The sequence below is a fragment of the Chelonia mydas genome, chromosome 2 (assembly GCF_015237465.2).
Source record: "Chelonia mydas isolate rCheMyd1 chromosome 2, rCheMyd1.pri.v2, whole genome shotgun sequence".
Classification (NCBI taxonomy): Eukaryota; Metazoa; Chordata; order Testudines; family Cheloniidae; genus Chelonia; species Chelonia mydas.
Window position 1 is genome coordinate 224,133,618 of NC_057850.1, and position 13,424 is coordinate 224,147,041.

The 13,424-nt window shown below is 38.1% G+C and overlaps 1 protein-coding gene across 1 annotated transcript in view; it reads left to right on the forward strand.

Moving 5' to 3' along the window:
• The window catches only part of MALRD1 (MAM and LDL receptor class A domain containing 1), a 478,214-nt gene extending 465,093 nt beyond the window's left edge, over window positions 1–13,121 (forward strand). The window contains exons 37-41 of the mRNA XM_037891563.2: window positions 3,000–3,082; window positions 3,176–3,272; window positions 9,509–9,584; window positions 11,252–11,317; window positions 12,733–13,121. Of these exons, the coding sequence (XP_037747491.1) occupies window positions 3,000–3,082; window positions 3,176–3,272; window positions 9,509–9,584; window positions 11,252–11,317; window positions 12,733–12,843 (433 nt within the window). The 3' untranslated portion in view covers window positions 12,844–13,121. The remainder of the gene's footprint in view (window positions 1–2,999; window positions 3,083–3,175; window positions 3,273–9,508; window positions 9,585–11,251; window positions 11,318–12,732) is intronic.
• Window positions 13,122–13,424: the final 303 nt, after the last annotated feature.

Below are 13,424 nucleotides of genomic sequence, written 5' to 3' on the forward strand. Positions count from 1 at the left end.
TTAACAATCTGAGGGCAATGTTATAGAGCTGACAAATTTCCCTCTCCCCACCAGTGCCACCTCAGCCAGATCTCAGGCAGACACTGGATATTGAGAGATTTCTTTGCATCTGATATGAAAGTGATGTAATGCAGGATGTCATCTGTGGATTGCTGACAAACAGTAGTGTCATTTTTCTGAATCTCAGTCATCCAAAGCTCCTTGTTATCCTAAATAAGGTCATGCCCATTTGATTTATTGATTTTGAAAATTCTCTCAGTTATCTCAGTATTCCCAGTGTCCCCCACTCGATTGGGATAATTGAGATTTCACTGTATGGCTTGTACAGAAATATTGTTTGCAATTGTTTTTAATTCATGGACTGGCTATGTTTAACATCTTTCTTTAATCATTAAGGACCAGATCCCGCCATTCAAATTGGACAGTACATTCTCCACAAATGGTCTCACTGAAGTCAGTGAGCGCATATGTGGTATAAGGTGCTATTCAACATGAGTAGAAGGATCAGAATCTGGCCCTACATGAATGTAGGCAAACTTTTGTAAAAACATTTTGTACACCTTCCTCCCTTCCATTCAGAAAAGAGTTTGGATTCAGTAAAAGCTAAATTCAGCATCCACATATGCTGGGTTGGGTTTTGATTGCAGGGGGGAAAGCCCATCCCATTTTATTTCCAGGTTTAGTGAAATCTGTAGGCATCTCAGCAGGAGGGAGAAAATAACATTTGCAACTTCTTGTTTGGGAAATGCCAATTTGTAATTAACGAAGGGCCAAACCTCAGAAGGATTTGGGTGAATCTCCAGATTATAAACAGGGCTTGTATGATGGATTTACATTCTATTCTAGTGGCTGATACTACACTAAGTTTTCCCTACCAACAGATAAAAGGGAAAAAGTAAATTAAATAGTGAAGCCAAGGCTGGAAGTCTTGACTAGTAGGTGAACTCCCTTTCTATTCTTCGCTTGTTTCACAAAATGTCTTTCCATTATCAGCAGTGATTTTATATTTATTTCCAGTTTACTGATGAACATGTTCAATAGCTTCAGGCCTTGTACTATGCTATACTATGTGGAATCCCATGAGAAACACCCCCATTCAATGATGATTCCCGATAGCAACTACTTTTGGCAATCTGTCAGTTAGCCATTTCTTAATCCATTTAATATATATAGCCAAATGCAAAGATATACCTCTAGCCACAAGGAAGGCAAGGCCATTCCTACAGAACAGGGTACTGTATACCAGAAAGTAATGACTCTGAAGAGGATTTAGGAGTTATAGTGGACAAGCATCTCAACATGCTGTGACAGAAAGGGCTAATGTGATCCTTGGATGTGTAAACAGGAGACTAGGGAGGCAAATGTCCCTCTGTATGCGGCATTGGTGAGACCAGTACTGCCCTACTGTATCCAGTACTGCTGTCCACATTTTTAAAAGAATGTTGAAAAATATGAGGGGGTGTACAAGAGAACACCAAAAAAAAAAAAAAGATGAAAGGCTGGAGAAAATACGGTGCATTGAAAGATGCAAAGAGCTCAAACTGTTTAGTTTATCAAAAAGAAGACTGAGCAATGACTTGATTGCAGTGTATAAGTACTTTTATGGGGAGAAAACACTGAGTGCCAAAAAAGGCTCTTTAATCTAGTAAAACAGCATAACAAGAACCAGTGACTGGAAGCTGAAACCAGACAAATTCAAATTAGAAATAAGGCACAGTTTTTAACAGCGAGGGTGATTGATGCTTGAAACAAACTACAAAGTAGTGAACTCTCCATCTCTTGATTTTTCAGATCAAGACTGGATATCTTTCTGGAAGATATGCTTCAGTCAAACACAAGTTGGGCTCAATACACGGTGAAATGTAATGGCCTGTGATATGTAGGAGGTCAGACTAAATGACCTAATGGTCCTTTCTGGCCTTAAACTACATGAATCTCTGAAATCTCTTTCTTCCCCCTAGCCCCTTTATATAGAAACAAAAAGAGTTGTGATCATATAATTAAAGACTGTATCATAATGCACAGGCACAAAGGGGCCAATTTAAGGTTGTACAAGCAACCTTAATTCTGGGATTTCCTACATTTGAGTGCTTGACTTTCCAACCTTAATAATGTTCTTTTAATATTGTTTGTATATGTGTAATTCACACAATATATAGATTTACCTATCCTTATTTTAAAACTCAATGTAACAGTCTCTGTGTGGTTTATTGGCTCAAAATTAAAATATTAAAACAAAATGGTCATGGAGAGAAGGAGCCAAGCATCTGTAAAAGGCAAAAGGCCATCATAATTACCAGGATCCTAGACCATCCTAGATAGGGATTATAGACATGCTTCTGGATTTATGTAGTCATTCCACAATTGAAATTCCACAATTGAACCTCTAGCCCCTTAAAGTGACGAGATCAGCAACTTTACAGTCATTTGGAAGGGTTATAGCAGCTGGTTTATTTTGGTTAGTTAGTTTGTCAGTGGAAATTTGGTTAAGGATTGTATTTTGAAAAGAAGAATAAAATAACAAATGATTAGATAGCAAGAAAGAAAAAGAAACACAGATTCTTTCTCTCCCTTCCCTGCTCCCAGGCCTTCCTCTCCACTGCGGGGGTTGGCTTCTCTACTCAGAAATGTTTCTTATTCTCACTAGAGCCAAAGAAAACAGGAATAACAGGGGAATGAGTCACACTGGGCAAGTATTGGTGTAGAACAATGCTGTTTGGTGATGGACAGTGATGACAGAGCAGCTAATGTAGGGGCTGCTTATGAGCCTTCCTGGTTTGTTTTTTTGTATTTATAATTTGCCTTTTCAGTCGATAAATGTTGATCCTGCAGGTTATGCATTCTGAACACAGCTATAAATGCCCAAGAGCATTTGGACTACCTGAACTGTAATTTCCAGTGCTTTCTATCATCCTTCAGCATGTTCCCTACATTCTCAGCTTAAACGCATTCCCAGGCCCTCCTTTCTCACAAATTTATTTTTTTTATCTTATTCACAGATGTGGAAAAGAATGGGAAGGAAATCGTTGCCACATCAAGGTTAATCCTCCCCCAGCTTCAGCTTCCATTTCCCTTCAAAATGGTAGGTCAGGTGAAAAGACATTAACAGCACTCAAGCCATTCTTTTAGTGTTTCCCTGTGCTTATTTATCTCTTTCATTGGTCTGACTTTGCAGATATTTGGACTGGCTTGAGCATTGCATTAGCTTTCCTACTGATCAAAATCACAGTCGCTGTGTTGTGTTTCTTTTGGAAGAAAAAAGTGCCAAGAACGTAAGTGAAGCCTTTTATTGTGTGCAAAAGCAGACAAAAATGTGCCACAAAGCAACAGCTAACTCCCCAGTTTCTGTGGTTTCACCTTTTAAATCTCCTCTCAGTCTGTTTGCCTTAAATATGCAGCTATAAACATAAAACCTAGCTTTGCACCACAAGCTGACCTTAGTGGACCTCAAACTGGAAACAGTGAAATGCATCTTGATGGCTTAGAGTATCTTAAATGCAACATTGTGTGATTATCACTGAATTACAGAGCCCCAGGATCCATAACAGCTCAGAAACACCCGTCTTCTTTTACTTGATGTTCAAATGGGAGGACATAGGAGATATCTGTGGTTTCTCAAAACTTCTAAGGCCAAATTCAGTTCTCAGATGCACACCTCCAACTCTCCTGGAAGCCAGCAGGCACTGTGTGTACTTCAGAGAGCAGAATTTTGCCCTAAACGTTTTCTAAAATATTTGTGAAACTTTGAAGAACTTTTGTTTTCAAAGCATCCCCCTCCATGTGAAAATTACTCTGCATGGAATAGAAACATTTTTGTAACAAAAAGGATTAGTTCAGAAAGACTGAATATCTTTATTCATTTATTTAAATAATAGACAAATAAGAATTCAAACAAGATTTGTGGAACTACCAAGCTGTGTGCTCTCTTCTCTTTCACCATTCACACTGCTTTTACCACTTCCCCCGTCCTCTTCTCCCCTCTCCACACCCACACTCATCGAGATTGTGAGCTCCTCAGAGCCTGGGCCCTCTCTATCATGTGCCTCATGTGCTGCTGGTGCTGTGCAAATAAAAGCAATCTCTTGCTGGCATGCCAAAATATAAAATGACTCCACCATAATTATCAAAGGAGAAAGGAAAAACATTGCAAGGATGGCTGAAATAAAGAAGTGCTGTTTCTATAATGCTGCTACATAGGTTCTCTTTAACCAGTCGTTCACTTTCTCATAATCTTTGAAAAATACCCCTCAGACTCACAGATCACTGACAGGTCTCTTGGGGTTACCTTAGCAACACTCTTTGCCTTTTCTGTTCCTCTACTCTCAACCCTCCTTTCCATTCCTACAGTCCAGTCTCTCCTTCTCTCTCTCTCTCTCTCTCTCTGCATTTTCTGGATTTCTTGTTCTCTCTCTTTCTTTCTACTGCCACTCGCCTCTCCTCTCTATAGTGTCAATTCTCACACACACACACAGACACACACACACACAGACAACTAGCTACCAGGGTCTCTCTTTATTGTCAACTCCTATTGCTCTTCCGCCTTGTCCACGTCATTTTTGTATTATAAGACTCCCCTCACCCTCAGTTTCTCTTCTCCAGGCTTCATCTTCAAAAGCCATCTCATCTCCTTCATGCTCCTACTTTACTGCAGACCTTTTTCTGTTTACGGCTGCCCCTCTCTCCCAACCCCACTGCTAAACACTGCAAACTTATGGACTGAGGCTTTTGCTGAGGAGACCCCACTAATCAACATTCCACCATAACTAGGAAACAGCATGGTCTCCTGGACACAGCAGTGAGCTCTGAACTAAGAACATTTTTGTTCTAATCCTGGCTTTGCTACTAACTTGCTGTGTGGCCTCACCTAACTACTCTGTTTCTGTTTCCTCCTCTAAAGTGTGAATAATAACATTTCATTATCTTACTTCATTGGGTATTGAGGTTTAATTCACTCCAGTTTGTACAGCCCTCTGAGGTTCTTAGATAGAAGGCACTATAGAAATGTGAGATGAATTGTGCTACCCTCGGTGTCACATAAAGGTGACTGAAATTTTTAAAATTTCCATGAGCATTTGTGCAAAAATGTTTTGGTATTTTTCCCAAAACATTTTTACTGTTAATTTGACTGGCTGTAGCATCAAGTATTATTTATTGTTATGCTACTTCTCTCACTTCCTAAACTTTTCCTTCTACCTGCTTTAGATGGCTTAAGGCTTTAGATGGCTTTAGATGAACTTTCACCCACTTGTCTTCCAGCTTCCCAGCCAGGATTTAAGGAACAGAATCCTCCTCCCTTATTTTAATTAAATAAGCTGACAAAAGATGCCAGAATGACAGCTCTAGAATCTTCTTTTTCTACACAGATGAGGTACCATCATGAAATGACAACAGCAGGCAAGCAGGCAGCCTTTTTGTTCTCTGTTTGAACAGCACCACGCACAATGCGATTCTGGTCCATGATTGGGGTTCCTAAGCTCTATGGTAATACAAATAATGATCTTAATAAGTGCAGGATTCCCCACACTGCCCTCTGCATGTATCTCAACTGTGACCTGGGGATGAAAAGTTAGATAGTTCAGTCTCCAGGGCCTAATTAGTCCTTGACCTGTCTGCTGTGATTTCCAAAAAGGTAGCTTGTGATGGTGGAGACTTTTCTGATTTAGAGTGATTCATCAACATCCGATGAAGTGAGCTGTAGCTCACAAAAGCTTATGCTCAAATAAATTGGTTAGTCTCTAAGGTGCCACAAGTACTGCTTTTCTTTTTGCAAATACAGACTAACACGGCTGTTACTCTGAAACCTATCTATTATGAATGAGACAGAGATTACCAACTCACTTCACATACAGCACCAAACCACCATTAGACAGCAATTGTTTTAGGTCACTATTAACAGGCAGCTGATTTGGACCAAAAGTCCGGACGCACAGGTCACTGTAGCCATGAAACCATGAGGACATTGTTTCAAACTTCATCCAGGCAGCAACTCCGTATTCTGAAATGCGTGTTCAGCACCCAGCACATTTTGGTAAATAATAATAATGTGCCAATAAATAATAATGATAAGTAACTTGTGCTTGTATAAGCTTGTAAAGTGCACAATGTGATAGCACCACACAGAGACCTGAGATGTTACTCCTGCTTTTAAAGAAGAGGATTTGATGCAGCAGAGGCATTTAAGTGACTGAAGGGTTAACTGCACTTGATACTTTACCACAGCTTGGTTTCACTACAAAGACCAGTGTCCACTTTGCACCTTTCGTGGAGTGATGTGATTTTGCACTAGGTGTTAGGCACGGGGGAAGTGGTGTGCTCTAAGAGAAGAATCCTTCATTCTTTATTCAGAATGAGTTTGGCCTGAATGATCAGTGCACAATTGGACCCCTGTTTATATAATGTCTATCAGGTTAAAGGTGTTTTAAAAAAAATACAAAGTAGCAAAAAATAACTGAAAAGGAAATGAAGTACAGAACCAGGCAGACAAGACAGTATATTAGTAGCCTAATCAAGCAAGAAACCCAGAGGTACAGTAATTCTAAACCAATCACCATAACTGTCTTTTGAGTCTACCCAGATTGCACCCTGACATACATTTCCTCTGCAGAATGGCATGACTACACTATATTTTTCAAACCTACATTGTGTGTAAAAAGCTTTGTGAATATTTTAGGAACTGAGACCTTTCATTAGATTTACAGTTTGAAACATCTATAAAGTATGTGTTCAAGAGATTAGTGTAATTAGAATTGAACTGTCTGTCTTTTAGCTGTTTTTTGTTTGTTTGGGGTTTTTTTTTTGGTTATAAGTGTGGTAAAATTCAGTTGAGGGCACACTCTTCTTATAACGTAGACTGTAAAGCATTGTATGTTGTATTCTGGCTAAAACTGACAGTGTTTGGTTTTGCAGTCTAGATTGAATTCTGAATTGTCACATCCAAACCAATTAAATCCAGATACATTGATTTTTCCATTAAAAAAGCCTTATGCAACTCAACGATCTCTTTAAACACTGACAAGTGTTTTTATGATCAATGCAACTTTCTCCCATCTCTGATAAGAGTGTGATGCTATTCGTGGTGAGTGGAATCTGTACAAAAGCAACAGCTGCTGCTCTTTCATGGAAATGAGTTTAGCAAAAGTATCTGGTCTGCATGTGATCTGGTCTGCAACCCAAGATGATTAATTCTTTCCTTTCCTTTTTGTGGTAGCTCTGGTTATGTTAGAAAACTCAGTTCCATCTGAGCTGTTTAACCCATACATGTGGTTTAGTTTGTTTTTCCTAAAAATCCAACCATTTGGCATTTTTTCCCCCTAATTGAGCCCTTTTTTTTCCAGTTTTGTTAATCTGAGATTTTCACATGTGAAGTATTCTTACGTGGCTGCGTTTTATAAACTTGACCTATGGACTGATTATTTTGGACTATGATATTTGTGAGTCAGCCCTTTACTGTAGAGGGCTGACACGATATGTAACTTAATTCCCATCGTGAGACCTTGTGATGGACATACAGCTCATGGCTGCAGCCATGAGCTATCGTTTCCAACGAGAGTAATGTCAAGTAACAGCAAGCATTACAAGAATGAGATTAACTCAAGTCACTGCTATATATTTAGTGAAACTGACTGCTCAAGAAGTTTAAAATTAGGGTGTAAACTGATGACCAGCTGGCATCAGGAAGAATTTTCATCTTCTGTGTAATACTGCAGTTCTATGCCTCTCTGTGCAGCATCCACATTAATAACAGGATGCTGAAATGAATGAACTGCTGTCTGTTCTAGTATGACAATCCTTATATTCCTAATTAGCCAAAGGTATAATACACCATGTTCACATTATGGGGTATGGGTCCAAATTTGCACAACTTTGTGCAGGCAAGCATCTTGTAATACAGTTGATGGATTCAAGCAACTGCACACATAGGTGACAGGTTTTACAGATGAAAATCCACTCTGCCCACTTTTAAGTAATCTCAAAATAAACTGATGGATTTTTTTAAAGTATAACTACAGGTGGTTTACTGGGAAGGTGATTAAAAATCCATTCATTTCAACATTACAAGTTGCCAGCTAAGACTATGGGTAAGATTTGTTTTTTAATCAATGGGAGTTAGGCACCTAAATCCCTTTTAAAATCTGGTTGCACGTAATTATTCATGAGCAATTTATGTTACACTAAGGAATACTGAATCACTAGAGTTTTAGTGGCAAAACAATGGTATAAAGAAAATGATTTAATCCCACATACTGCTGCCAATATAACACTGTTATAACTTTTGCAGTGTTACGTTCTTGTGATATTTAATTACCCTGCTTACTAGCTTTGTTGTTTGAATGTCTGGCAACAGTACTCCAATCCATTTTCACCATACCTCAAAAAAATCATAAGTGTTTTGATTAGGAAGCTGAAAATCTGCTTGTTTATGGATAAGAGACTGATTAATAATTCGGACTTACCAAGGGTGAGCGAGCTGCAGGCACACACTTGGCTAGTCATGTCCTGCTGAAAAGCAAGACATATAATTCCAACTAGTAGTCAGAGAGTAAAGGGAGTGAGAGCAACTTGCAAGAGCAGGTTCTTTCAAAGCAAACCAGAACTTTGCTCCTGCCCATATCTCCTTTATGCCCCGTCTTGTCTTCCTCTGTCTGTAACTCTGTTATGCTCTCCACCCCCAAAAATTCCCTTTGTCTCTTTCAACCACTCTGACTTTGTGTCTTCTTGCAAGTTACCCCCTTATTCTTGGAACAGCGTCCTAATTAATGAACATCAGGCTCCTCCATTAAAATAATCTGTTTTGTATAGCATTCAGGTCTAAGACCACATGCCACGCTCTTCCTTACTGCACTGTACTGTGATGTCTCTGTGCCGGGCCTGCTTGTGCCATTAAAGTGAAGGCCATGTCTACACTTACCGGAGATTGACGCTGCTGCGATCTATGCAGCGGGGGTCGATTTAGTGGGTCTAGTGAAGACCAGCTAAATCAACTGCAAAGCGCTCTCCGGTCAACTCTGGTACTCCACCGGAACGAGAGGAGTAACGTAAGTCAGTGGGAGAGTGTCTCCCGTTGACGCAGCAAGGTGTAGATACCACAGTAAGTCAACCTTAGCTACGTCAACTCCAGCTACATTATTCACGTAGCTGGAGTAGCATAACTTAGGTCGACTTACCCCAGTAGTGTAGACAAGGCCTGAGTCTGTAACTTACCTGTTTGGCCCAGTTTTACCTATTGTATAGCACCAAATATCCTTACACAACACTTTGTAAATCATGTTGCATAAGTCCTTGGATGTGCAATAGTATATTATTTTTTAGCAGAAACAAGTTAAACAATTATATTTTTACTGTCTTTTCAAAAACTGCTAGCTCACAGAAAAAAACCCATCAGGCCAAATTCATCTCCTGTGTAATTCCGGTGACTTCAGTGGAGTTATATCAGGAAAGAATTTTGCCCTTTATCTTTTTGGCTCAGCCTTAACCAGTTTTACTATTTGAGAGTCTATATCTTTTTAAGGAACCTGGAGGAAATCCATAATACTGCATTCACTAACCCATTGTACGAGGATCATAGCTCACCTGGGAAAGTAAAGGTAAGTAGCAATAGCCAGTTGTACACTTACAGAAGTAGAAAGTACAAAGCCACAGTGTTGTTCAAACATGCTGCCCAGGAAAACAAATGAATGTTTTTAAATAGAGAAAATAAGTCTTACAAAACTACTTCATTGCCACTGGCAGTCAAGGTAAGATTTCTGCTGCACTGTATTTTCAGCATACTAATAGTCCAATTTGAAGGCAATATAGTGTTAGGAATGTCTTTGTGGTTGCAGCTAAGATTCTCTGGCTGGTGAATCTGAATAACACCTATTTTGGTTAGAGTATTTAGTCATATATTTAGAGCAAATGCCCAGTCACTGGGCTTCCCTCTTTCCTCATGCTTCTGAAAATAAAGAGCACTTTAAAAACATAGAGGGCTAGCTAACCTACAGCACTTCGCTACATGTATGCAACACTATTGGATTTAGTGAAAACTATGATACACACTCTAATCTTTTAAACTCGTTACGATTTGCATTGCTATAAAATATTATAGTAAACAAAAAGTCTGCAGAATATATCATCATTGGTATGGCTTTGCCTAATCCCATTTGCTGAACATAACTGAGTTTACTAATAAAACATTGCTAATTAAATTATACATCTAACAGCTTCATACAGTTGTAAAGATTCAGGAAGAAAAGATTCAAGCATCAAATTATATAGTGGGCCAAAAATTCTGCTCTAAGTTAGACAGTTCAAGCCCATTAACTGAATGCATCTCAATTACATTGCTGTGGTATTATGACTTATTTTTAATTTAAAAATAACTCATATGAAGAACATTATCCATATGCCTTGGAAATAAAAGGTGCAAATTAAATCTTAAAGTATCTTCCCTACCTCATTTTGAGACTACTCTTATCAGAACTATAAGAACTAGGCTAGGTTTGCCATGGCAAATAAAATTTCTCTTATCCTTTCCTCAGTAAGTAATATCAGATTCCACCAGAGTATTAAACAGGATTAACGATAGCATGCCATTTACTTTCTATAAAAAGTTCCTCACATCTGATTTTGGAAACATTAGATCAGATTCATTCACTTGCAGGTTTGGGTTTGTAAGATCATGTTGGAAACATTCCCATTACAATCATGTCCATTTTAGTAGGACACTTCTATTTTAGTTAAAATAGATTCTTGACAGGCTTCATTTAATAGCAAGTTAAAAAACAGAAGTGTGGTGTCAGAAGAGATATTTTCAAACTGGATAAAAGATCCCTGGGCACTGTGATTGAAATCTGGTGCTCCACTAGATTTTCTCTTTTGTTTTCTTTAAGAATCGAATGATATGTGCTTCCAATAATTTTTTCTGCAAGAGCCAAAACAAAGGTTCTGCTATTTTCCCAGAGCTTAAAGAACATTAAGTTTGAGTGATTCATGTCTCCAATCAGAAAATATAGTCAAACAGTAACAGTATCACTAATCTTCAGATGAACAACAATTAAGTACTTAACAAACTCAGCTTAACTGACCTTCCTGACAGACTCAACCTAGATCTAGCATTGCCACATTTTTGCCCATATAATTGTATAATTTGTTGTTTAGCTTTAATTTTTTCTCTCAGTTATATCATTTGATGACAATAGTTCTGGTATCTGTCTCTTTAATGTCACTTACTGTTAAATAAAGTTGCTCTGAAGCTGATCTGTCTCTTTTGTAGTCTCCTGAGTGTGTTGCCCCACCCGTTGTTCAAATCAGTGTTTCCCCATGGCAAACGCAGCAGGAGGTATGTATCAGTAATTTTCGTTTCAAAATGCCATGTTCATTCCTATGATGGGTGTTTCAAACCTCTCTCAAATTATTGCATTATTGATAAACTACTTCTCTACTTTGCCTTGTTTCTGCTTGCATTTGCTAAATATTACAGAAAAGATCCGATAGATAAGCATATTTAGGCAGAGTACTAAGTATGAAGATGACTTTACTACAAAGTGTTTTTAACTAGATTACTGACTGAAACAACCTTGTGTGGAGTTTAATTTGAAATTCTGAATTAAGTTGCAAATCCTAAATTAAATGTTTTTCTAATCTCCTTATTTGGGTTTTCTCTTTAAAAGAACTAAGATGGCTGCTCAATTTGAAACATTTCATTATACCAAATACAGTAAATGCAAACAGACTGCTCTTCTGGGCGTACTGTGTTCAGCTCAGAATTAAGAAAATTTCAAGACAAATGATTATGCTACTGAATTGTATTAAGAGGTGCCAACCTGAAATTGAGTCTTTACCTTCTCCGTGAGTTTTACAAAATGGAAATTCACTGTCATGGTTCTAAGTGCTACTAGCCATTCCGTTGCTTGCTTATAATAATCTCTCAGAAGAGTCTTAGATAATCTGTTAAATAGGATATCATCTTTCCTTATTACATATAGCAGTATTAGGAGGTGTCGTCAATGTAATATTAAAGGAAGGGCTGGGAACTTCCTGAAATTCATAGATATTCCACCATCCACAACTTTTAGCAGCAATGCAACCCAGGTACAGCTGAAGCTACTGCCATGAACTTCATTCAGTTGCTTAATGTAGCATAGCATTTCACAATGTCGTGCAGCAGTTTAACCTTTATCAGTAAGGCAGTTGCTCTAGAAATGGTCAGGGATGACAAAAGGCCTTCCATGGAGAGTAACTTTATATCCTTGTCCATAAGTCAATGTATATAGTGCTTTAAATACCTCTCCAGGGATGAGCAATCAGTTACTTAACCAAAGCACCCCCATAATAACGATGCTACAAAAATGTACTCAAGGGGCTAGGTCATTATTATTATTCATTTGTATTACAGTAGCACCTTGAAATCCAAATCAGAATTGGGGCCCCATTGTGCTAGGCACTGTAAAAAAAAATGCTTATAATCTATCCAAACAAGACGGACACAGGTGGAAAACAGAGGTATAGAAAGATGAACTGACTAGCCCAAGGCCACCCAGCAAGCATTTACTTCAGGAGAAGTATGCTCGTTTACATCAGCTGAGAATCTGGACCTAAATGTTTGGGATTCTTGGCTTAGTTTGAACATAAGGATGTTCTCTGGGGCAGGTGTCATTGCATGTTACTTGGATATCCTAATATCTACTGCGATTCTTGCACCTATTTCCAAACAGCACTTACTGCTGAAATAACATTTTTATGCCTTTCTTCTAGCATGCTTCCAGTAAAGATACAAGTGTCTCTTCCTTTTCCAATCCTCTTTATGGCAAAGCAACAGAAAACATGGAGAACTTGTGCAATTTATTCAAAGTAGACATACAATAGAATTGATACTATGTGTAATTTTTTCCTTTGTCTGAAGATTTTGTTTCTAAAATCTAGTGGAAAGTATGTGATTAGGATACTTTGAAATAATTCCTCAATTAAAATAATTATGTTCTAAATTTAACACTACCTTGAAAATACCATCTATGCATATGTGAAAGTTTAAACCTATGTGATAGTTCTCTTGGTACAAAAATAGCCTGGTAATTGTAATTATGAATTCACTGCACATTTGAACGGTTGAAATTCAAGTATATTAATAAAAAGAAGTTTCACTTAATCCAAACCATTTTCTTGGTGTTTTTTAGTTCTAATTTTACTGCTGCTATTGAGAAAAGATGACTCATTTCTGTAATTTTGAACCATAAGGGCACTTTACATAGTTATTTTCGTGTTCCAAAGGGAAAAAGTAGGAGAGCTAATGTACCATCCAAACAAGCAGACCAGGCTATAGCAAAGTGATTATAATAAATGTCTTAGTCTTGGGTCTGAATAGCAGCTTTGCAAGTCAGAGGTCTGACACACTGTATTGTATACTTGACTTCACAAAGACATAAAAATTAACATTGAAAACCATACCT